General features: G+C 41.0%; 1 protein-coding gene across 1 annotated transcript; it reads left to right on the top strand.

Moving 5' to 3' along the window:
• The first annotated feature begins 1,581 nt into the window (after positions 1-1,581).
• Positions 1,582-18,292, top strand: LOC112557834. Its single transcript, XM_025227902.1, has 5 exons — positions 1,582-1,748; positions 1,890-2,068; positions 12,901-13,006; positions 13,395-13,469; positions 17,409-18,292. Exons 2-5 carry the CDS (start codon positions 1,910-1,912, stop codon positions 17,573-17,575), a joined length of 507 nt encoding a protein of 168 aa, XP_025083687.1. The 5' UTR covers positions 1,582-1,748; positions 1,890-1,909; the 3' UTR covers positions 17,576-18,292.
• The last annotated feature ends 8,869 nt before the right edge of the window (positions 18,293-27,161 follow it).

The raw sequence follows: 27,161 nt of genomic DNA, 5'->3' as shown, positions 1-27,161 counted from the left end.
GTGGGAATGTGTTCTGGTATCAAACCAGAAATTGTACACCCATACAACCACAAGCCCATTACCAACCTGTACTAACCCACTGAGGACTAATTTTCAGTTTACTGAAATCCCACTTTTCTATATCTCAAATTGCACTTTACACTAATACATGTCTTATATTCCATTAAACGTAGGATACAAAAATCTCTCAAATTTCATTTGGTATTCTCTTTAATGGACATCAAAATCACTTACTTATTGTACAATATCTTAAAAGGGAACCTGGAAATTCATGGTCTGAAAGCTACAGCCACGAGTGTCAAATTTTTATGGAAGTCCAACAAGCCAAACAAAACAATGCTAGTGCTAAAAATTATTGCTTCATTGCTAGAAAACTGCAAACAGGTGTCTTCAATTAACAGGGCACAAGAAATTCTCAGTGCAGATGGCTTCATCATTTCATCAATGTAAACATTAAAAAAAAATACGGATGCTATAAAATTATAAATATAAAAGAAGTTTTATTATTCACTGCATACCAAAAGAATAATTCCACAAAATTAAAATAATTAAAGATTTTTGAAAAGTTCTAATTATATTACCCATATTAATTTTGATGTCATTTCTGAAGTCTTATATTTGACAGTCTAGTTACAGTAAAATACAAGTAATTTTGTAAACTCGAGCTTTGATGGTCATAGCAGTGTGAGACTTCAGAGATGCGACCACAGCTGCCATTCTAATAAAATTATTATGTCACCTGCCAATCGTGAGTCTATGTTCAATTATTTATTGAGTCAGGAAGTCCTTTCCAAGTCATATTCTCAGTATTTCGAAGACAACTGAAAGTTAGAAATTTGTAAACTCATCAACATGAAGGGATTTGCAAGACAAGGTAAAAACAGATGTTATTTCAGATATTAACGATCATCTAATCGTAAGACTCTATTATCTCCATGACACACGAATGCCGGGTACTAATGGGATAGAAATCCTCAAGCTGAAAAACAGAGTTTGTTTTCTTTAGTTCTTCACAGTAAGATCTGTAACTTCTACATGTACCCATTGGACCAAATTTACCAACTGGCTCAAAATCGGATATTTTAGCAGAAATATAAACTTCAGTAATCGTGAAGCCTCGAAAGCAAGTACAGCAAGACAAAGAAGCTGATGGACAGAGAGAAGAGGTTTAACATTAAAAAAAAAATGTCTATAATAACAAGTCCGCCAAGACAAGGAAGCTGGTAGACAAAAGACGAGGTTAAAAAAATTTTTAATTTCATTTAATAACATGTACCTGGAGAAAACCAACCGACTGTCAGCAGGTGTCACATGACAACTGATTGACAGCTGTGTGACATTTTAGGACAATTCGAAGTCACCTATGTCACTTCTTAAGACAATTCTGTGACAGTTTGACTTTTTACAATTCTATGACAGCTCTGTGACGGTTGTATGGCAGATGACTTGCGGTCTTCCCTCACGTGACCTGCTGGGTAGAGTCATCTGACGTGGAGGCGGGCATCCCTGGCCCATCCTGGCACAGAGAATGGACTGTTCCAGACGCTAGCCTCTCGCTGGTTGGTGCAGTCCACTGGAACCAATCCAGTGATCGAAGGTTGCGACATTTTATATAAGTCTCGCCACTTTCTGCCCTGGCACAGCCGATCCCTCCACCAGCGAACTCATTGCTGTCAGTCTCCTCCCCCATCACACACACACACGCACACTCTGTTGCAGCGCCAGCCGTGCGTGACGCGCACCAACAAGTAAGTTTGCAGCGAAAGTCATGAGCGGTACCCTCACCTTCTGCCTCTCTCGCGATTTTCATACACATTTTCCACAATATTCGAGTTTTTCGGTCGTTGGACCTAATTTTCAGTCGGGACTTCTTTTGTTGTTATTGTCAGTCAAGCGACTCCGGGGTACGATGACGATGGAGACTAGGCTGTACCAAGCTGTCGTCTGCTTGCTGTTTGCTGTGGCCACTTCCGCTGGGTGGACGCGATCGCTCAACAGGAAGGCATTACAAGCTGAAGAGATCTACTCGTACCCGTGGGTCCCCTCCCGCAGAAGCGAGTTCGCTACGGTAAGAATAATTCTAGAAAGTTTGTCTTTGAACTTTTCTTCTAGAGGTATGAAACTTTAGTTAAAACGAGTGTGTCTCGCAAAAGTGATAGTCTGTCATGTCGTTAGTGATTAGTATTCAATGTTTGCGAATTGTTCATTTTTTTTTTGCTTCAAAATTGGCGACTATTGTTTTGCAAGATCGTCCATGGAAGAAAGCTGTTTGTAGCTTTCAGTTTTGGATTCCCGAACACATATTATAGCTTCTAAATGTTCCATACGAAAAAGTGGTGATTGTCTTTAACAATTTAAGAAATACGAAAAAAACCAACATAATAAAATTAAACCCCGCCAAGCCGTCAGAAATAAAAGCCATTGCAGTAAGGTGCTAGAAAGATGCAGAAACGTGCCATAAACGGACAAACAGAATTAAATGCAAAATACATTTTAAAGTTTTGCTTCGAATACATATATTTAGAATTTTAAAAAATGGTTTACCAAGAAGGCTAGCAAAGCATGCCATATAATGTTGGAAACGATCAGGGGATCAAATGAAGTCAAAAAGCATTAACTTGCAGGCTGCACGCGAGTTCATCATCTTGAGATTTCTCAGTCGCTTTTTTGTTTATTTACTCAAACCTAACAATCCACCTCCTCATCATCACCATCCTCAATTTTCCAGTGCTACACAATGGCAAAGAACAACAGACAAAAAAAAAAAAAAAAAACAATCCATAAAAACACCAACGCAAAGATGAACGAATTAATGATGTGGTTCAGTCACTCCGCAGTAGAATGCTTTCATATCACCGCAACGCTTTTAAAGGCCCTCGGTTCAAATCTCAAGACGCGCTCTCTAGATGCGACTCCTAGTACCATCACTTTCTTACTTCTTAAAATAACAGGGAGGAGGAGCCACTTTCTTTTTTAATAATCCAGCCAGCTGAAGTTAAGGCTAGATAAAATAAATCTTTTAAGACAAATAAATGTAAAAAAAGATAAATAGGTTATTCAGATAAGAATTTATAGACAATAACCAATTTGTTTTCTGGCAACAATTTTAGAAGACTGCTGCACTCGTAAGAAAATTGTCCAACCAAGTCCTAAAAGACTGTTATAAGTCCACAAAATTTTATTGTCACAGTCTTTACTTTAATAAAAACCAATTATCTAAAGTAGGAAACTTCAAGTAAAATGTCAAGAGATCATTGTCGGGCACTGTCGCGAATAACTTTGCTCATTCATTTCCCATGTTCATCTATCCACATTTTATTCATCTGGAACGTGGGTTATAAAAGCGGAGAAGGAAAGAAGAATGTGTTTTGATTTCAGATAAACGCGCGCCCACGTCCGCAGTCCAATAAATAGCAAAATGCAATCAGGCCCGTTGCAGTTGTCAAATGTTTCTTAGCGGCGCGAGTGGCGGGTGATGTTTGCAGACGACAATCGTTGGTTACGAAAGGCCAAGGACTTGGTAGTCCTGAGGAGGCGTTCAGAGAATGTGGGGTGGACATTCTTCTCGAAGGCTTGAGGAGAGGAAGGTTGGACCACCCGGCAGTCGGTGCTGTTAGTTTACAGCCCTGTGCTTGGCATACTGACCGGTCCTCGACTTGAGAGAGAGGATATTTTTAGAAATCAGGCAGATTAACCTCCGAAAATACTTTTCCCTTGGGTGTGAACTTTCGAACTGTGTTCTTCTTTTTAAGTTGGGGCTTATTGCAGACTTAACTGGCTCCGTCCGGTCGTCCCGAAGATAAATTTTCGGCTTGGCGTCCAGGATGCGTGACGGAGTCACTTTGATGGAGAACAAAGCAAGGCGGCCTGTGGAGGCGATTGCTTTAATCACACCCAACAACCCGCCCTCTCCATCGTCCTTTCGTTTATCACGCTGCTGTGTGGCCCCTGAAGACTAGTAATTTACCTCTGCTGAAGTCTAGAGACCCAGCCATTGGAGGAAAAGAAAGTTTGCCTTCCACCCATCTTTTATTTTCTTGTCCTTTGTGACTTTTTGGCCATTGCGGGGTGAATCCGACGGCGTAGGAGGTAGACATCGTTGTTTTCAATGGCGTGACTATAGAAAACTGTTGTTTCAAGTGTCTGAAGCACTCTGATTAAAATTGGTGGAGGCTACAGCGATAGATTGACTCCCACGGAGATGTAGACAAACACACACAATGCCTGTAAAAGACACGAGAAATTACTAGTTATTATCACAGATATAAAGAGGTACTGATTAAACCCACTCATCCTTCAAATAAGTTGAAAAGGAGGAGCCTTAGGGTGAGGGGTGTATGTAAATGATTCATCATGTCGATAGCTAGTAGAGGGCGGAGACAAAACCTCTTTTCCTTCTTCACCTTTGAGTTAGAGGTTCTTTCCTTGGTTCTTACAGTTCCACAGTTGAGTGGCTTGCACTTCATGAGAGGATTTGTTTAATCACACGATAGCTTTTTACACTTATTAGTTTTACGAGTAGATGACCTTTGTGGTATATTCGACTCTAATGGCGGACAGTTGAAGGAATGTTGTCTGAATCACTTCTGCTCCGTCATCATGAGAGGAAGAGACATTTCTGTCAAAGCTCTGTTTAAATGGGCAAAAGTCGGAACTTTCACCAAGTTTGGCAAAGTCGGGTGTAACGGGTACAGGAAGCCAATGGAACTTTGGTCAACATACACTTGAACAACCTTTTTTGTCAATACATTGTCAATGTCTTTGTCAACGCGACTGTAGGGGACCAGAGGCTTAGCACTCAGCCTCATGGAAACTCTACAGTTTTTTTCCTAGGATCATATTTGGAACGGATTTAAATATATTTTGGAGACTTTCTATTATTAAGAAAACTGATTTCATTAAATAAAGAGGAAATATTGTAACGTTTCAGTTTTCTGTGGATTTTAAGGCGGTTTGAGTGAATTGTATTGACGAGAATCGCTATCATAACTCGAAGCTGGCTGGTTTGATGTCAAACATTTGACACGTGTCCTCTACGCCTTATATACAAAGAAGTCATTATAATTACAATTAAAGAAAATAAAGGTCCTAAGAGGTCAAAGTTTTATTATTGATTGTGTATAAATTTCGGTGTGGACCTCCCAAAGCTTTGCAAGTCATCATCAAATATTATTTATTAGGTTTTCTTTTCATGCCGCCACTCATATGCGGTTTGGTTGGACAAAAGCCAATACAATCTATGTTAGTATTAATCATTTGCTGGACATCGATGGAGCGATTCTGGTCCTACCGGGTCGCTGCTGACAGCCTCTCCTCTTCTCCATCTTCCAACATCGCCGGCACGTTGCCAACGACCTGCCTGGCTCGGGCATCGAACGATTGCTTCGAGGGTTGACCTTTGCCCGACATTTTCATCCACCCGGCCGTGGATTTAATTTTCCCAAGACGAATGAGGAGGCAGGACTTGGAGCAAACCGAAAAAATAAATAGCAACTCAATCTTAAGCAATTGAACACACGCTCAATGAAAAAGGTTTCTAAATATCCTAAAATGGCGGAGGTCAATGACCAGTAATAAGTCTACTCCTTCTGCATGGGAACCGTTTAGCTCCACACACCTTCGGGCCAAGAAGCGCAAAAGAGAAAGGTTAAAGTTCCAAAGAACAAAATAATAATAAACAAGTACACAAATAATACACTAAGAATAGAATTTACACCCTGAGTACACGTGTTATGTTCGCCTTAAAACATCTCAACCAAATATTGACCAAACGTTTTTGTCATGTAATTGTTTAGTGTATCCACCCAAGTGCTTTTTGATCGTCTGAAGTTTTTCATCCCGGTAATGGAATTCCGCTTCCTTTGCTACACAAGTGGCAAAAGTTGTTTTTGTTGACTTTATGCAATCAACCGAACGCATCTACATCTGTGAGGGCGTGCAGGGGTAATTCTGTGAGAGGGTGTTAAGTGGGTGTGCATGTATTTGTGACAATATTTCTTCACGGTCTGGCAGCAATAAAATCGTCCCACAACACGGGGCTGATCTCTTTCTGGGACTTCTGTATATTGATCCTCCTCCCTGGACAAACTGGGCAACCGTCTGAGTGATGTGATGAGGCTGAGAAGGGCTTGCCACCCCCTAGCTTTTACTTCCCACAAGGGTATAGGAGTTTTCTAAACTAAGGAACTAGAGTTTGCTGCTAAACAGTCAAGTAGGTCCAGACAGCCTGCGAGGCCAACATAGAATATAGATCCGTGGTAAGCAGGACGGTCGATGGTGCCTGCCGGTATAAGAAGTAAATCACAACTACGCAATCTTCAGGAAAAAGTTTTTAAGAAAATTCCAGAATCAACATACAAAAATAGAATACAAGTAGATTTAGAAGTCGTATCACTGTAATCAACAGATTACCCTGATTAGTCCACCAGTGCACCGAGGACGGAAGGCGAAAGGAATTTTGTTTGGCCATTCGTCTTGATTGTATCAAGGTTCTTCCCCCCGCCATCTCCTCCCTCTCTGCACATCAAGCTCCACATGTACAACTTTTTGTAGCCTAACCCATTTTTTTTCTCAGTTCTCAAGTCAACAGACGTCAGCCAAGAGAAGCAGGTCCGTGCTTTTCGATTTTTGGCTGCGATAAGGCGGTGTTGCCAGGCTGTACGTATTAATAAGACTTTCCTCTTCGCCCTTCCCGAGTCCCTCCGCGCGCTCAGGCAACCAAAATATATTGATCGCGTAAAAAAAAGGGAAGTAGGACTAAATTACTAGCAACTTCTTTAAGACTAATCTAAACTTTGGAAATTACTTCCTTGCAAAAAAAAAATAAAAAATAAAAAAATAAAAAAAAATAAAAATTAATGAAAATAAATAAAATAAAACATAAAAAAATCTTAGATCGTGGACATTAAATCCTAAAAAGTTCCAATCCTTCTGTAAGACTTCTTCAAAGACTAGGAAGTTGTAAGTTTTATTAGTGATTGGTACTGGTGTGTCTGTAGAAGCAACAGACTTAACCAACATTATTCTTAGTGCACGAATGTAATGACAAAGGAACAACATATATGTCCCTTCTGACTGGAGAACGCGCTGTCTGCAACAAAATTGCTCTCTTCTTTCATGAACACACACACACACACACACACATTCTCACTACCTCCTTCTATGTTGTTTACCTGCTGAAAAACGCTGTTTCAGAAAAAAGGAAAACAACAAGTTTTGTCGTTCGCATGGTAAAGAAGTGTGTAAAGGTTTTGTGGAAGATGATCCAACCCTTTCAACTCATTGGCAAATATAAGTGAACATTTGGGTGTCAGTGGTTGCGTGATTTCAAGGGGGTGTGATAATAAAAAGTGGAGAACGAAGTGTTGTGTGTGTGACTTGATGGAATGTGTGTGTGTGTGTGATACATCTCCATGTTTTTGCTGTGCATTGTAGTTTGTACACAAAGTTTTTAATGCTTTAACGAAATGTGCGATTTCAATGTCTGCCTTTCTCAAACGCTCGTTTTTTTTTTTAAATTAAACCGACAAGGCAACGCATTTGACTAATTTCACTGCTTTCACCATGTTGTAAACTAGTAGCTGCAGGAAATTGGTTTTCATCAATACATCAAATCATTTCAACATCTTCGTTGTTGTCGTCGTCCACAGGCTGGCAATGTCTTGAGCCGGTCTCTCGCAGGCCCACTGCTTCAGTCGTAACACAAACATGTTGTCGCCAACTGTAAACGAGTCAATCTGTTTGATCCCCATCTTTCTTGGCATCATCTCGGAAATATTTACCTACAACATCGACCACAGCTGAACCTTGATGCTGTTTGCGTGCATAGACAGTCTTTGTGCCGATCCCTGAGTCTCGGTGCAGCAACACGAGCTTTCGCGAGATTCGGCGAGAGTTCATGTTGTCCACGAGGCAAGAATAGGAGCGGTACCTTTCAACCCACAACGAGATTTGTGTGTTGTTCTTGAAACTCATCAAAGTTTTTATGTCTCGAATAAAGAGATGACATTGGGCAGAACGGACGTGTGTGTGCGCGCGCGCGCGTGCGTGAGAAAGTGCAGGTCAGAAAGGATGCGGTAGACATGCCCAAAATAATAGGATAGACTGGGGTTGGGTGTAGGAATTTTTCTTGTTTTGCTTTGCAACAATCATCTGGTGCAATCGCTGTAAAAATAATGATTCTTGTCAGCGAAACACAACATTGCTGGATAACACAAATTTCCAGGTTCACACCGACGAACAGTGAATATTAGCAGAACACAAACTGTCAGCTTACACATCCGAGAAAGTGCAAGATGCAATAAAATAACACTCAGAAGGCTGTCAAGCTCGACCACCATGGACACGTGGTAACCTGACCACATCTCTGGAAACATTAATTGCAGGAGATGACTGGAATACAAGAAGAGTTCTGAGACAGGCGTGAGAGCAGATGAATGAGCTGCTCGTGCTATAATAACAGCGATTTCACTAAGTGCTTCATGCAAACCAGGAATCTAACCGCTTCAAAGCCAAGCTAAATCGAAGCTCTAAGAAAAGGTTAAAGTTCAAGATTTTATCGACGAGTGTAATTAGGGGCAGAGAGCTGTTGGCGGCTCCACGTGTCTGCGGTACTGAGGATGGTAACAGTTATCATGGATTCACTCAACACTGTTACAGCGCCCCCTGCCGTCCTCTTGAGAGGATGTGATCTCAGTGAGCGAAGCAAAGAGAGCGAGGATACACCATTAGTACACTGTTCCCCCAATACCACCTGCCTAATGAGTGTGGTTTATTATTGTATGGGAAGGTTAGAGTGCGTGTGTGCGTGTGCGCGTGTGTCCGTGTGTGTGTGTAAGGGGGGGGTCATGTTACCCGTATGTTTGCGTCTCCAGTGTAGAACTGTCAACCTTCTGCCTAAACAAGTCAATGGTAAGTACTGCAATCCTTGCTTTCTCCCCCAAGGAAATCATCTCCCTGAGTGGAGGAGCTCACTCTGACCCCTGTTGTGTCAAGGGTCAACAATCAGAGGTCTTTAGCCGACTGCAGGCGGTTTCTGTTCACGCTGACATACCTGGCTGTACTGTATATTGTTGGTAGTTAATTCAGAGATGGAACGGGAAAGCAAGAAAAGTTAGAGAAAAGGATGAAAAAAATACAGATATCGACAGAATTCAACAAGCAAAGCGGACATTTTGGTTAGTTTCTAGTCCTCAGTAGACAAGAGACAGAGAGAGAGAGAGATTGAAAATTAAATCTTTATCATTGTCTTCTGCCAAACATAGCGGGCTTCGGGTATCTCAACAGGATATTTCTGTGGATGTTTCAAACTATTTTTATGTTGTCTGCCCCTCTTTCTGGCTCCTATTATGCCTCGCAAGATTTTCTTGCTTAGCCTGTCGGGTGTCACGTGGACAAAACATGACATATTCCTTTTCTTGACTTTGGAAGGAAGGATCTTTCATCCCTGGTGATGGCTAACCCAAGAAGCGTGAAAGCATCATTGTCTAGTTTATTGTCATTTGCGGTGATGTTGGTGAATATTGTTGTTTTGTTGTTAACCAAGAGTTTTGTTTTTTTCTGAACTCATCTCGTTTCATAGGGGCAAGTGTTTGCAATCAAAGCCCTAAATTAATTGTCCCAGTAAATCCTCAGCCAAGTAAGTACCAAAAGCGATATACAGGTTTGTAGTTCTGCTGCGTACTGACAAGGTGGATTGTAGTCTCCCTCATAGTATTTCTATCATGAAAATTAACGAAAAATGTTGTTTTTCTTTTGAAAGAATAAAGTCAAGATGTTAGAAAGGATATGCACGAGCGTTGTTCTGTGACTTTCTGAAACCGGTTCCAACAATGATTATTGCACAGCCCTTGGTGAAAGCTGGACTTGATTGTTTACACCGGCATCAACCCTTTGAGAATCTATTTCTGCACGGTTAAGCTTGTATAAAGTCGTGAGAACAAATGCCTTTGTGAGGTCTATGCACGCGTTTTATCAATGACCGGAACTAGGTTTGCCTTCTGGCCTGCCTACCCCCAGGGTGGGGGAGAGAGAGAGGGGGAGAATTTCCCTAACGAGTAGCCAATGGCCATGCAGAACTCTAACGAGGCGTGACGTCGTCCTCTCGTGCCCCGAGGACCGCTGCCCCGCAGCCATGCGTGAAGTGCGTGCGCATCGATTGTGGCCATGAGATCAAACCGTCGGTCGCGGTGACTGTAATAACATGGCAAAGACAAGAATAAAAGAGCGGCCACAGGAGCGCAGGAAAGGGGTGGCCAATAAACACGGGTAATCAACGTCACACCATTTCCTCCCACACCCGGGATAGATCGAGTGGGCGCCGCGCGGACTCCAGGTGCTATCTTGTCGTCATCTGTCATTTAGTTCTTCTTGCAAATTTCGCTCAGCGCTCGCCGAACCCTAATGTGGGTTTGCTGATGGAGTTCCAGATAAAAAATAGAATCAATAATCATTTTATCATGGAGTTTCGTTACCTAATTGCTCCTTCATTTTAAATATACTTGAAAAGAGTGCAGGTCGGTGCAGGTAGGAATCTATAAATTAATAATTAAATAGGTAAACATATAATAGAACATCCCTACATAGGTTCAACAGGTGAAAGTCCTGTCCCCTTTCACGGGCAGTGAAGTGAATGCTCGTCATGCCTTTGGGAGTGTGTTACCACTTCTATTTCTGTTGTTATTACAAATATTTTTCGACTGAAACAGCCATTTTTGCCAATTTATCGGAATCCTGAGTTTTTTTTTATAAATCAAATTATCAAGAAAACATAAAATATTAATAATGCTCACAAATAACCACTTTGCCTTTTAGGGTGCGTAGTAATAAAAATTCTTGTTAAATTTAATCAGAAGTTGTTATTTTTAATAGTTTTGAAAGGTCAGAAACACTTTTTTCTTATCGTCATTCCATCTTGTTGTCTATCAGCTTCACTCCAAGACCAGATGCTGTTCCTTAGATTCATTCTACTCTCGATTGTTGTCCTTCAGCATCATTCCAAACTCACTTTTTGTCTCTCAACATCAGCTCTGGTTGGCTTGGTACCATTCGCTCGATGCACACGAAAAAAAAATTCGGTTCGGTGTTGCGGATGTGCGAATCAGTCACTGTGATCGAGAACAAGCCATCGAGGGTGTTAATCACACCAAACAATCCCCTTTCCCGATTGCAGCGCCATCTATCATGTTGTTACGGGGTTCGAGACACAGCTACTGGTTTCAATAGTTGAGGAAACGAGCATCCATACGAATCAGTTCATTAGGGCGAGTTGGCATGTGTTTTGTGTAAGGTGTGTTTCTGAGTGCGTGTGTACTCGTGTGTAGGTCAAGGAACTAATGTTAGTGTAAGAACGATAAGAAGAAAAATTACTCCACGAAGTGTTTGTAGTCGATGTAAAAAATAAGTTCGCTTCTGAACGGTATTATTCATACGCAAGAATCTCGAAACTAGAATCGAAAGTTGTTATTCAGCAAGCGGAAGCTGATAGCCAAGTCATCATTCGGAGAAGTGCGTGTTAGCCGGTTCGATACCCGTGTGGCGTAAAATATTTCCCTCCAAGATGACTCAACTTTTGAATGTGTATCCGACCCCATAAGAGTTAGGGAGAGGACATGGGTTCCGCTCTCAAACACAAAAATTGGCACCGAGAAAAGAGTAGTCTGTAACACCTCAGTCTTCAGCGACCTGAGGTTAGGAACCACCATTCGCGCCTGCTGGTCTGCACACCCGCCTCCTGAGCGGAATATCGCAAAATTGAGACCTGCTCGAGCTTTTGACAAGAAAATTCGCCCCCTCACTAAACTAATGAGGAACTGGTTCATCAGGGAAGGCAAGAACCGTAAACGAAGACGGTTTCCCTTTTCCAAATGTTGTAGACAACGGTGAACCACTTCAAGCTCACCTTGCTAATTGGCTTTCAAAGCGTTTTCTTCTCAGCAAATGATGTTCTGTGGCGCAACGTCTGCAGTAGCAACCCGCACAGAAAATCTATATGTCCAATGAAGCATGTTTTTTTTCTTCTTTCTTTCCCTCCTCTAGTTTTCTAGTTTGATCAATGCTGTAAAAGGCTGATGGTAATTACAGACGAGCAGTTATCCTACATGAAATGCTTTGAATAGATGTCGGCAAGGATGGGTGGAAAGGAGGAGGGTGGGCCTACACACCCTGCCAGGCCCTTGAGGCATGTCTCGCTATGCCTGAGGGGAGTTTGCAGAAAATGTTTACTTAAATCCCTAACAGCAACATTCAGCAACTGTCGAGAATTTGGTTGAAAAACACAATTTAGGTAATTTGTAAAGTGGATCAGGACAATTTCCTCGACCTATTTGCCTTAATGAGCAAGGGATAGACAGAGGGGATGAAGATGGAAGGAGAGGTAGAAATGACGTTAGAGATAGCTGCTTACCCGAGGTAAAGTAGTGCCCCGCCTTCCACTTCTGATGATTTCAGAGCGCAGTTTACTCGAGAGTGAAAAGAAACAACTTATTGATTACTTTCAATTGCAAATATATTTTCAATAAACACACACAAGTGATTCGCGAGCCTTTTACATTGGGTTCGCGGTTTTGGAGACGCGATGTTGTTCGCTACGCATATCGGAAGGAGAAACGTCACAGAGTAAACCTGCAACAACAACAACAACAACAACAACAACAACAACAACAACAACAACAACAACAACAACAACAATAATAATAAAGCGTTTTGTACACGAGCTGCGACGTTGTCTTGTGACGCGTTTTATAGACTATGATTTGTCTTGTGACGCGTTTTGTAACACTATGACGTTGTCTTGTGACGCGTTTTATAAACTATGACGTTGTCTTATGACGCGTTTTGTACACTGGAGAGGCTGTCATCGAGATGTGACGTGGTTGCGGTGACGTGTTTGTGCTGTTGCAGTGCGCCAGGACCAATGAGCGGTGCGTGTCCACTGCTCAGTGCTGCTATGACCATGACGTGTGTGTGTCCACAGTGATGCCCTTCAAAAAGTACGATCTGTTTGGAGGTAAGACACTGGGACCTTTCACCCCGATATACCCGTCCTCTATCCCCCACTGCCTCCCTTTCTCTCTCTAACGGACACACACACACACATACACAAGCTTTCAAGGAAAAAATATACATCAAGCTTTACACTGACACTGTAAGACGAGTGATGATGGACGCTAATGTATGTGAGGCAAGAAGATAATATGATTTTAATGAGATGCTAATTCTGGTTTAAATGTACAACAGACTTGTTGCTCAGGTCGTAAATGGACATCTAGGTGTAAGAAAGTGCTCAAAGACTATGAAAGACACATAGACAAACCTTTAAAGCCCATATACAACATATACAAAACATATACTTTTTCTTACGGTGCACGCCGATGATTTTGCTTTGATGTTTGCAGTGGAACATAGCCGGCGAGGATTCTGCCAAGATATGCGAAAGGTGGATAAGTATTCAAGGCACCTGAAACCTTCAGGTAACACTAGTTTTCTTTCACCAATAAACACTTTTGCAGGATTGAAATTATTTTTGTAAACAACGGGTTTTTTTTTATACTACAAAGTGCCTGTTACTTGCAATGCTCTCAGGTTTTTAAGAGAGAGTTTAGTTTGTGTTGTAAATGCTATTTCTCATCAGGAAAGCTTATCTGCGATATCAATGATCCATCTTAGTTTACAAGTTTATCACTTTTACTCTTGCTGAGCCCTTGTGGAGAGCAAGAGCATCATGGAGGCAAGAAGATGCTGAGCTAATTGCTTGCAGCCAAGATGGAGGCTGAGGGCTAACGTAGCGAGGCAGGGAGTAGACACTCGTGAGCATAATTTACTTTTGCCTCCATGCCCCTGTCAGGCTGTCCGACCAGCACTTTGCCACATCGCCAAAGGAAACGAGTTTCAGGAGCAATAACTGTTTTATTTATGTTAAACTGATCGACTTGCCTCGTTAACTCCCAAATCACGCAGCCATTTTATGTTCTTCTGAAAGTGTACTTCAGCTTTGTTTGTTTTTCTTCTCTTCTTTTCTGGCGTCCACACGTGTAATCGCTCAATCCTGGAGACAGTAAGGCCGGGCTCACACGGTCGGAGCCACATCCGATAACATTTTCATTGCAAACGATTTAGTCCTTGTCGTCTAGCGCGGCGATAAAGAATCCTTTCAACCGTAAAGTTCGTGTGTGGGTAGCGAGTGGTGAACCGATCAAGTGTCACCACAGCAGCAGCAATTGTGATGTCCAGGGTTCAGCTCTTGCCTCGGACACGTGTACTTGTCTTTGTGTGTGGCAGGGTTAGTTATATTTTCTGGTCCTCCCGTTCATCATCTCTTTTATTCCTCCATCGCACAACTTGAAATCACCTCCAGTCTCAGCACTTTTGTCTACCACATAAAAGACCAGCCATATTGGTTGTTCCCACCTCGAGAGGCTAGGATACTGATGTTTAGATATAAAAGTCTTGACGTTCGTGTCCACGTTTTCTATTTTTCGAAAGAGAACTCAATTTTCCCATTGACATTTTTGGGAAAGATCCATTTTCTGTCGTTCAAACGTACTTTAAGATCGAAAGTGTGCGTTCTTCACAATTGACGCATCTGACATTTGTATAAAAACTATGATCAATTTACAAAACGATTCCTTCAGCACTTTCCCTCTACCTCGGAGTTCGACAACCGCGTGACAGTTTGGATGGAGCATTTCCCTCCCGTTACATTCCACCCTCCCCCAGGCCAAATTCCTCTTCCACCCTTTCTCCATTAGTGCAGTGCTCAGTTGGGAGGTTGAAGCTGATGTGACAGGTCCCCTCACCGGCAATTATTTTTCTTTTTGCAAAACTTTCATGGCATTTAAAACGGGGGACAAAATTCGATTAGTCACGAACCCGTCAGTTTAATGCGAACAAAAAAAACTGAAAAAAATAAAGAAATGAAAGTGGAAAAACTATTCACCCTCCTATCCTGTCCCACAATCAGCTGTCTGTGATGAAGTGCCGGATGTTTATACTTCCGTCAACATGCACACCATTATAGTTGTCGCCACTGGCACCATCCACGTCCATTGACCATTTCCGCCATCACCTGGAGAATCACAGTCGACTCTCACAAGAGCGAATTGCTCACCGAGACACGTGACTTTTGACGCATGCGCAATGAGGCATTTGTTTAATACATTTGTTTCTTTGTCCCATCAGCAACGGCAATCTTGTGTGAACACGTTATAGAAACATCTCTAACAGTAGGACTGAAAACTGAAACGGTAACCACATCCTGAACAACAAATTTCAGGGAAATGATTTGAGAGGAACATTTTAAAAGGATTAACAGACAAGAAAACTACTGCCAACAGGAGTTTGAATTAGAAAAATATTAAGGATCAAACAGGCGAACAAGAGTTTGGGTTGCCTAAAACAAGAATGCAGAATGCATCACAACAGAACAACGTAGATATCCGTATGACTGATACTGTGGAAAAACTAATTTTTTAAAAAAAAAAAAGGGCAAATAACGGAAACATAGATGTCGGGAGATCAATAGTCGCACTTTACACGGGACAATGATCAAGGGGAAGTGGAGCACCAGACTAACAGGACGACACATCACGTGCAATGTCAGCATGAGTTTGATGTCTGCCGCCAGGCGTCTAACGGTTTCTCATAACGACCCACCACCGAGAAAATAAAAGACCACTGGCCGCCTTTCATCGACGCGGGAAACAGACATCGCTTGGGTCCTTCTCTCAGCTGACATAAACGCTCTCTCCAATTTGGAAACAGCTGCCTTTTGATGAGACGTGAGGAATGTCAACGAACTGTGCCAGACTGAAAGTAGCAACCTTCACACATATACACAAGCAAAACAAGTAATAAATAAATAGGAAAAAAAACCCCAAAAAGTAGAAAATATGAAAAATATTTAAAAAAAACCAAAAAACAAAAAAGAAAAAAAAAAGAAAAAAATGAATGAAAAAAATATAAAACAGAAAAACGAACAAAAAAGAAAAAAAAACCCCAAAACAAAATAAAAAACAAAGTGGTAACAGCAAGGCTAAGATGTAATGGGATGAAAGATGGTATAATAAATCCTCATAAGCCAATTTTTTAGAGTCTATAATTTCTCGCCCAAGAGACGAGTGCTGTAGACTATGGTCAGAACTCTGGCATCGCTAAAAGCCTCCCCAGTCGCTAGTCCCCTCGTCCAGGTCTCCAGACGGTCTGCGTTGTGATGTAACGAGGGACAAGGCGTCAAGAGGACGATTACTGTCAGACGGTTAAAAACATGTCTGTGAGCGGAAAACCTGGCTTTCTGAGAGATGGAATTGCACTTTAGACAGTACTGCCAACAGGAGGCTGACCAGAATGTATTAATACTCTTGGACTTTTTTTTAATGCGCAAAGAACATCAGAGGCTCGACGACATCTTGGTCAGCGAGTCGTGGTTTGTGGGCTGAGTACTTGTAGTTTGTTGATGTCTGGTTGATGTGGACCGAGAACACTCCAGACCCCAGTCGCTGCATTCAAAGTGGGAGAAAATAAATTTTTATTTACTGCTTTTTTTTCTAGTTTCTGTGCATCAAAATGTTTGTATTCATCTGATTGTGAATGTAGATGACTTACCTTTCCTGGCCACATAATTACAAGATAGAAATGTCCTGTATCTTGCCACAGCGAACTCACTCTCTGTGTTTGTTTGTTTTATTTTATCTGTCTGAATGTTTTGGGCAGCACATTCATTTAAATGGAAATATTACCAGAGGAAGTTGTATCATTAAGGAATGTTTGAATTGCGAGGGGATAAGAATAAGGGATCTTATTAAAGCGAAGAGTGCAATCATGTCTCGATGAATTCGACATTAAGTATCTTGCGAGTCCAGAGAAAATGGGGGTCGACAGAGTTTAATGAATGTAACTGGTCTGATATATTTCACAAGCCCTTACTTACCACCATAGACACTCAACTATGATGTTGTCAAGTGAGAATGTTACATCGGATCCTGCCTACAAACAAGTGGCTCCCATTCATTCGTGTTATTTTTTGAATGGCACAATATCCTTAATATTAGTATACTTGACATGTTTGTTGTATGCATGTGTAATAAAAATATGTGTGAAAACAAATAAATGTCATACGAAATACAAATAGGAAGAATGATTTTTACATGAAATTAATTATTTATAAATGGCATTTTAAAATTTGTTTCCACAGCAAAGCAGATTTCAATGAAAATCTACTATCGGTAACTCCATGTCAGCTTGTTGTAGTTGCAAATATGCAGAATTATTTAAATGTTCATATGTCGAATTAATTGTTCTCACAATTACTGAGCTAATATAATTTTAAGCATTTATCATCGCCTGAAGCATCTTTGCCAGTGTCGATGACATGGTTGCAGCAGGTTTCTCGCACTGTGTTCCCACACCTACAGGTCAGCAATGCCAGGACAGCATGGAGTGCCGAGACCACTGCTGTCGGGAGGTGCGCGGCTTCCGGTCACGTTACTACGTGTGCGGCACACCTGCCGATGACGCACTGGCCTACACCTGCATCAAGGCGGCTCGCTCGGAGAACGACGTCCTCGACTACCTGGTCTAGAGTAGGTCACGTGCGAGGTCACGTGAACGTCTCAGCGTGACGCTACTTCCGTCTGTCGTCCGGTTTTCATTTTCTTGTCTGTTCTACCTAACGCTGACGTTGTGACTCATTGGCTGTTCGCAGATTTGCAGTTTTCAGTCATAACCGAAAGTTAGAATGTTCCTGCAAGCAGCTTACAAATACTTACAAAAGCCTGCAGACATTTTGAGTTCTTAGTCATCACTTTAGACCAACACAACGGTTGTGTGATTCAAAATAAGCATTTTTATGCATGGTCTTCCTACCCTGAAAAAAAAAAAAAAACAACCACCAGGAGAAAATTCTCGTTTTTCATGTATGGAGAGAAAGATTAACCAGTTTACTATCATCCCGATTGTGAAGCTAGGGCGATTCTTAGTAGAGTAGCGAGTGAACAGCCACATCTTGTGTTACTGAACTCAAGCAATTTGTTGCTTTTTAAAAAAATTTCTGCCATACTGTTATTGTTATGTTAACAATAAGAAAACTTTGCATTGAGCTAGGTCTGTGACGTCAGCGACTAGTCCGTCGTTAGCACGAGTCTGTCTCTGTGATAAGACACCCGTTCAGGAACCGAGTTCATAGATGTCTTTCATCCAAGTGTATTCCAAACACGTTCACAGGCTGTTGCTGTATTTACAGGCAATCTTTTTCATGCATGGAGTTCAACCAGGAAATAAATGTCGTTCGAAAATAAAACTTCTAATATTTCTGTCATTATTGTGTATGTGGGCTTACAAAAGATGGTATGAAACTAACGAACGCCGTAAATGGAAATTGAAATAGAAAATTACAGAGCAGAAAAACTGGAAAAAATACTAACAGCCGAGATGGCTGCCTGGCTGACACAACCTTCCGGATGCAACGAGCAAAACACGGTCTTAATGGGTTTCTGCAATTAGAAACGGCTTAAATAGTTGCTCTCTCTTTCTCTACTTTCCTCTCTCCTTTCCATAAAACGGGAAAGGCTAATTTCAGAGCTAATAAAACAAGGTTTAAAGGTTTAATAAAATATTGACAACGAAATGCAAATTTGAATGAGAGCCTGCAATGCACCGACGAAGTAGACTTCATTCCCCTTGGCATGTAATAACATTCGCAACTCGTTTGTCCACTTCTGCCTTCAGTGATATTTGTCGTCTGGTGCCTGGAGTAACACCAACAACTTGGATAATTGCACCAAAGCCTTCGGAAAGCAGACTAGCATATTTAAATTGAATCATTCCGGTTTCTTGATGGAAATAGCTGGAGTGGGAGGAGACAGGGCAACAGCTCACAAACATTCGATGTTATTCCATCAGTCAGGGAGCCAGTATTTTTGAACTATTATCTCAGTTCTTTAGGAGTTAAAGGGATGATGATGAGATAAAATGCTATTTCTCCAAACTCTGAGGAAATGTTAGATGTACAGACTGACAAACCTAACCCAGTAAAGAAGAGTTCAGAAACACAAGCATCTGCAGCTTCAGTTGTCAAGGATACAACCGATGAGAGAGCTGGGACGTGTGTTAATTAGATGCAGCCGTGGACATTTGTTATGTGACATGTTTAAAATATTTCTATGGATGATGATAACCTTGATAGACCTTTTAAGGACGAACTTAGACAAAGGCTGGACGACTATGCTTAACACACACACACATACACATGGGTGGAAGAATAAAGAACTGGCCAGGTTAGTCGGTTCCTTCAGGCAAGTCGACAAGAAGTTTTCGGTACTGTTGACCTGTCAGACCAGTTTCCAGCTTGAGTGGATTCCGCAGCGACAGGCTAACAAGGTTTTGCACGAAAATGAGACCAGGACTTGGGGGACGGTCAGTGGTGTGGGTCACGTGACTGTCACACCACCCGGCCGCTGGGGTCACAAAAGAAGTGAACAAGATAACAGGACTGCCACCTACAGGGGGTCGTAGTCATGAAATAGTTTCCCAGGCTGTTTCCTAACCCAGGCAAGCAGCGACTGGAACTCCATGTCCATGGCAACCCTAACAGCGAGTCATTTATCGGATGAGGTCCATGCTGATAGATAGATACATAGATATAGCCTGGTAACAATGGCGAACATCAAATCAAACATAAAAGAACGCAGAAACTTTCGAGAATAATAATAAAAGACTTTGAAAATATAAGATTAGAGAGCTGTGTAGTAAACACATTTTTGCTTATTTCTGAATCTGAGACTATAAAAACAAAACTTGAATGTCTCAGTCATTTTTTTCGGATTTTTCTGTCGACAGATCAATCACGCCTTACGTTTCTTCCCATGGGAGATTTTGCTTTCGAATGAAAATAAATCCCTATTTTTGTTGTCTTATATTTGCACGAGGAACATCATTTGGTTCAAAAAATAAACGGGATTTTCTGCCCTGTGCATATTTAAAAAAAATTTTTTTTCTTGCTTCTTTTAGGGAGACATCGCACGCACACTCTCGTCTTTTACGGTTGCCAACCTTTTGGGGTCGCGGCCCACTTTTACAATAGTCCTAACCTGATAAGCCATTTACTATACAGCTTATATATGTCCTAAATATGACAATGACAGTCATAGTGATCGTCACATAGTGAGACAGATTTAGTCTTAGATGCTGACATTTAAAAACAACTTTAGAATTTCGATTAAACTAAAGTAAAACGATTGTTGAAACTGTAAAATTGAAAATTTGGTTTAACGACATTAATCTTTATAGGGTTTTATAATTGTTTTAAACCCTGTGGCGACCTCCCCCTTCTTCTTCATTCCCGAGAAATCCTTGGCGATCCCTTTGTGGGTTTGGAACCACTGGCTTACGGTTACTTCACGTTTCAATGGCGCGTGAATCTGAAGAGAGTTTGTCAGACTGACTTTAGCCAGTGGTTTCCATGGTAAAATGACCAATGAACTAAGTAGTTGGCTTTGTTTTCAAGACTTCTGGCTGTTCTTTGACACTAGTGACAGTTCCAGAATGTATGAACATGCTCTTATTTCAGGAAGTATACTGACTCTGCTTTGTAAGCAAAAGTATTGTATCAACTTTTCAACAAAGATAGCGTAAAGATCGGACTCTGAGAATAAGCTCCTAGTCATGTTTCTTCAGGATTTTAAATAAGGGAGAAGACTTGGCTATTACTGGGTCAAAACTAGTTACCGACAAACCGGATTTTTTTTTGGTAATTTAGTCTTAAAGGATCACCCAAAATGAAAAATCACCCTTAAGTCTTAAGTTGAACTGCTTCTTAAGTGTTGTCGATTCTTCCACTATTTAATAAGAGAACACCATTGTCATTTATTTTCACATTACCTATTGTGAAAGGCTAATCCCGTTTTCTCTCTTGTCAATCAATCAAATAAATATCTTTTCTTCCATTTCCCTTAGCCTGTCAATCAGTCAAATAAGTATCTTTTCTTGCACAATACTCTGACACTTTTGCCTTTTCTACCTTACTGATCAGCACATGCCAATCAATGGCTCATCGAGTCGAGTAATTCTACAAACTCTTTCTCTTCTTTCTACAATCCTCCTAACGAAATTCTTTGGTGATAACTAGCGGTGTATCGCCCACAGCGCCGCCTTTGATACAGATGGTTGATTACAGGGACGAGATGCTGGCCGACTGGAGAGCAGGAAACGCTGTGCGGGGAGCCTGGACAAGAATGCATCAAGTGGTGCAGAAAGTGGACATTCCAGAGAGCAATTCCCTGCTCGAATGATCATCAGTGTCACACACATGATTAGCGAGAGAGATAAAGTCTGCGGCAAGTCATGCATGGTGGTCGATGTGTCTAGTCTTCTTTGTGTTTGCAGTCATGCATGGACTCCAAGCAGTCCTACAAAAAAAAAAAAAATTTCTTTAAAATGCGGAAGGTGAACACAATTTTTTTTAATGGTTGAAGAAAAATTGATTAGAGTGAGTTCTTCAAAAACGTTGATCAGAGGAAAGTTCAGTAGAAAATGATCAACGAAATCCTTGATCAGATGAAAATAATTGAACAGGATCGGAGCTGATAAGAGGGAATGGTTTGATTCGGTAGACGAGTCAGTCAAAGGGAGGATTAATTTGAAAAGAAATTGAAACTAATTGGAGAATCCATTGACACTAATGTCGATCAGAATAAAAGCCACTGTAAGTACACACCTGTTGAACCCAGTCAGTAATACGATTATGAAACAAGACTCATCTGTTCCTTCACATATCTAGTACCAGTTTACCATCACTATCAAATGGCTATTAAAAGTAAAGAGAATACAGCAAATGACAACGAAAATAGTTCATTCCAACTGTAGGTCTTCCATGGTGAGAAGCGAGTTGTCAAATCAAACCCAACAGTGGTTGTTCCATCTTCAACCAGAAGCTGCGAGTCATCATTACAAGAACATTTTGCAAATGATTACCGATGTCTTTATGGACACATTTCTTTGAGCAGAAGGTCTCACTATTTCAAGCAATGAACCGAAACATTAGAGAGCCCAAAGACTTATAGAACGCTTGGTACTGAAAAAAAAAAGCGCAGTGACCAGTTCACGATTTCCCTCCGGCAAACAATCAGGAAGTAATTATCGGGTTCTGATCAAACACACCGCCTTAAGGGCGAAATCATTTTCCTTCAGACGACAGTTTGGCTTCCAAGTAAGAGCTCTTCAAACCTAGAAGTTGCCCCAGGCAGCATTATTAATCCTGCGTGTGAGCACGAATATTTGTCTATTGGCCTTGTCCTCCAAGTCCTGGAAAGGTGAGGCACTGAGAGAATACCAAACGTTTTCCGGGGAAAAATTTATTCCACGTTCTTAAATTTTTTTTACATTAATGTATAGTTCGAAGCTTACGGTACCCATGAAAATATTTGGTGGTCCTAGCTGGTCAATTAATTTCCGTTTTCTGTAAGCCCAAACATGTACGGAGTGGGCGGTGGGTGTGAGAGGGTCTCCCGTGAAATATTTCAGATGTTCTAATTTGGAATACTTTACAGACACAATAGTGACTAGCACTGTCAATTTTAAATAAATTTTATATGAAGAACAGAGAATCTGATGCACTTTATATTATGCAAATTATATACAATTATAAAAAGGAACTCTGGGAGAGACGGGTAGGAGGGAGTCTTTGATAGGCAGGTGACTTAAAGTGAACACTACCCAGTTGGAGGGAGAGTATATTTCTAGTAGTTTGTCTACCAGCAGGTTGTCTAATATGGTTTGCTCACTCGGATGTCTAAACATCTCCACAGGCTGAAAACACACAAAGACAGAAAATGTACCCAGTACACAATAGTGGAGATGTAGCCAGCAGAGCAGTAAATGGATAATGTGGTCGGGAAAGATCAGGGTGCATTACTGGGCAAAGACAGAGCAAGAAGACAAGCGAGCCAGTATACATCACGAAGGACACTAACAGCAAGAAGATGGCGGAGAGGAGGCAAGAAAAAGCCTGTAAAGACACAGAAACGGGACTAGCTGGGGAAGAAGGGAAGAAATACGAGCAAATGAAAAGGTTCAGAAAAAAAAGAAAGCAGTGAAAGTACAAAATGAAAGGACGGGGGGAGCGAGCAAGAGGAACAGACAAGTCCTGGAAGGGCACAAGCGGATGATCGCCATTCCACGTGAGCAGAAATCACGTGGGTTGGGAGGCAAAGGAAGCAAAGGGGAAACACCAAATGTCTGGTGATTGTTTCCACGTGATTAGCAGTAGACGGAAAGATTGATGTCGGTCAGTTTGACACACCAGGAGGAGCAGTCTTGTTATTTATCGATTTTGAGAACCTATAAGATGATGATGATGATGATGATATGGATAAAAATACTGATAAAAATAATTTTATGAAAACACTGTCCTTTTATATATGTTAATATGTTGAGCTTTGGTCAGAAGAATGGGGGAGAGTTGGCGAAGTCAAAATCAGACAAGCAAAAAAAAAAAAAAAAAAAATGAAACAACGGCTTTCAGGTTGAGGAATAGACGATGTGAAAGGCCGTCCTGAAAAAATTTCCATCCATCAGACATTTTGAAATAAAAAATCATATATAGGCAGGGAAATAAAATGAATCATTTGAACAACAAACTGTGATCGACACTCTATGATATTTTGCGCTTCAGGACACAGATACTCATTTCCCGTTCTGAGTTTGAATGAGACTCTATTTAAATGAACATGATGTATGTAGCATTGTTTTATTCAGACTAGATGTCTGTTTACTGTTAAAGATTAAAAGATCCAAGTATGCTTTGCCCTGACCCACTGTGAATGAATGGTCATACAGATAGTAATATCATTTTATTCATTGCATATTGATGAAATCTGGTTAATGTAAGCACAGACTGCTGGAGTAGAACTTGGTTGTAAACTAAGATATAATGACGAATAAAATTGCCTTGATATTGTACAAATTAAATAATATTGATGTTGGGATTCTGATTGTGTTTGCCAGTGTCCATCCCTGACCTTTTGGTGTCTCAAAGAGACAATACGTTGGAAAATACGCACACCTAGAAACTATTTAGCCTCTTATATTGAAACAAAAACACAACACTCGTATCTGATGATGGGAGTCAAAGGGAGAGAATTACATAGAAAAATGGCTTGGCGGCAGCAGTACATTCCCTTAGTTCTACTCGTACAGCAGTCAACCGCCTTCTCTACCCACAGAGGAAACTCGCTCTCAGGGACTGGCTGATGTGCTAACAGCACAAATATTATCTCAACAACACAACAACAACAACAACAACAACAACAACAACAACAACAACAACAACAAACAACAACAACAACAACAACATTGATAACTACAGCAACAACTTTTAGCGCGCAGCATCACAACCAAGAGTGATCGCGCTCTCTGTGCAGTGTTGTAGATGAATGCCACGTGGCCTCAGCATTCCAATGATAAACACAACAGCACAACAGGGGACAAAATGACATAATAAATTGTATGACACAACAACGATCGATAAAATACAGCGTGGTTCACAATTACAGCCATTGTCAATACCCTCTAGACGCAGCAAACAGATCCATGAAGTCGTTTTCACTGCAGAAAAAAAAAAACTTTCTTTACGATGTTTAAAATAATAATAAAATATAGAGAGAGCGCCCGTTGGAACAGCAGTAGTGTTGACAGTATGCAAAGCAGTAAGAGTGCTTTCTGGAAAGCTTTAGTACTGACAGTGCTTTGCCCCCCTCATTCCACCACCTCACCCTCCCTGTAATCCGGGTGGTGGCACGAGCGGGGCATCGCGAGGCAGATGGCCACGTAGCGTGTGACGTAACGTAGAGCCTGGACAGTCAGTGCTTGCACCTCGGTGTAGAGTCTGGTATGGACACTATGGATGGCAGGCAGTCTTTCCCTGATGTGTCACCTAGTAAGCCTCCCATTGTACGTCTACTGATTCAGGGTACACACAGATAGGTCTATGGCTGAAACTGAGTAGATTGTGGCCTGACAATAAATATGATTGGGTTGACAATTATTTAACAGACAAACATTAGAATTATCTATTACTTCTTCTGACATTTTACCGTTTTTATACGTTTTTGGTTTGTCTCGTGTTGACCTGCCTATGAACGACTGTTCACAGGTAGCCTCCACATGGGCGGTGTTGCCAGGTGCACAACAGTTTATACAGAGAGAGTACTTTTTGTCTTGGACTGTAAATTACAGTGAACAAAGTATGTTTAATTTCACACTTCTAAATCATGCAGACAGCCGTCTAAAGGTAATATGTCACTTATAGCCAAAAGTCTTATCATGCTATAAAGCATACAAAGCATACGATACATGAAGTTCGTGATTTGCATCACTGCTAGAACTGTTTCTTTTGTACCATTAATACAATCACTAGAAAATCAGACCTTTTGGACAAAATTGCACGAAATAAGCTCAAACTCCAACCTAGGCTCAGTCTCTGAAACAGTCTGAATAAAACTTTTTACTCCTTCTAAACCTAGGCGACCTATTCAAAAAAAAAAAAGCAAAAAAAAAAACAAAAACAACAAAAACAAAAAAAACAAAAAAAAAACAACAACAAAAAAAAAAAAACAAACAAAACAAAACAAACAAACAAAACTGAGAGTATCCATCGAAGAGGTTTTGCATGCCATATCTGCCAACAAGAAATGTCTTATTTTAACGCTTTTTAATTTGAATTCTTGTTGATTGTTTCTTGTTTAGTTAGGTATGTAAAGCGGAACGGTCCGGCTATTTAGGAATGGTAAGGTGAAAGTAAGAAAAGAAAGTGGTCAGGAAAGAAAAAAACTAACAAAATAAAGGTTCATGGATGGACTAATGCTTACTTATATATACATCACGGCTTTACTGCCATGGAGGTAATGTGTTGTCAATAAGAACATGGAGAAATGTGCTGTTAAGCCAACGGGGAGTATTTTTGACCTGCAGTATGGCTTCACCACGTACTGATCGACTGTGGAGGTTGGAGCTACCTTGACTCAGCATCTTTCAACAAGAAATCTTGTGCAAGACCAGATGGTACACTGCTATAATTGAAGTGAGTCACGAGAAATAATCCAATATCCTGCAGGCAGCAGCGTGGATTTTATGTGGTATCAGATGGCATCTGGACTGTAAAATCGTGGTCTCCCAGGTCAAGAAAAACGTTTTTTTTGTTTTTTAAATTTCACTTTTAGCACAGGTACGTGTAAGTCACTCCAGCAATTTTATGTGTGCAGCAGATATTTACGAAAGAGGTTGACATCAGACGGTTAACCTGAGGCTGTACACACAAACTTGGAATCGCTAACCGCTGTCACACGCACGTAAGCTGACGTGGACATAATGTACAGGAAGATGAGTCATTCTCGTAGAAGTAATTTAAATAAAAATGAATATGTTGGTTGAGTTCATCTCGTAGACACCGAGAACTTAGTAAATACAAGCAGGGTAAAGTGGAAGTACAGTGGAACCTCGGTTAGCGAACGCCTCGGATAGCGAATATTTCAGATAACGAACAAAACATTCGTTAAAAATTTGTCTCGGATAGCGAACAAAATTTCGGATAACGAACAGCCACGTGAACCACACGTGACCGACCAGCATGTCATCATTCGCGCTCGAGACACAGTTACGATCGGTCGTTCCTTATCTGTGTGCATCCTTCTTATTTAGTGATAAGATATTTAAATAAGATAATCCTCAATCATGGCTCCAAAGAAAAGTCTGTAGAGAAGTCTTTCCCTAACAGTGCGATAGGCTATATGAGGCTAAACATGTTCAGTGTACTGCTGTGTATATGTAGTACACATACTTCTATGTATGTGTATACACCTTGTGTTTTACGGTATATACTGCTGTACTACTGTATGAAGTTCATATACTATTTTGTATATGCATATATCTGGGATAGCTGGATTTTGAGCAAGAGTTTGGACAGCCAACAACAAGAAAAATAAGAAAGTAATACAGATAGAACCCTGCTTACTAAGTCTATCTCAGTAAACTTTATGGGACCCTTGAATTTTCGGGAGAAGGAACAATCGAGAAGTGACCTCCTCTACATGATGATGATGATGAGGAGGATAAGTTTCGTGCACCCAGCAACACATTTTGACCGCCTGTTGCCTTCCAAGTGATGATAAGCATGG

This window comes from Pomacea canaliculata, linkage group LG2, assembly GCF_003073045.1.
Source record: "Pomacea canaliculata isolate SZHN2017 linkage group LG2, ASM307304v1, whole genome shotgun sequence".
NCBI classification, from domain to species: domain Eukaryota; kingdom Metazoa; phylum Mollusca; class Gastropoda; order Architaenioglossa; family Ampullariidae; genus Pomacea; species Pomacea canaliculata.
The sequence above is the reverse complement of the archived record's forward strand: the minus strand, read 5'-3'. Positions and strand labels throughout refer to the sequence as shown.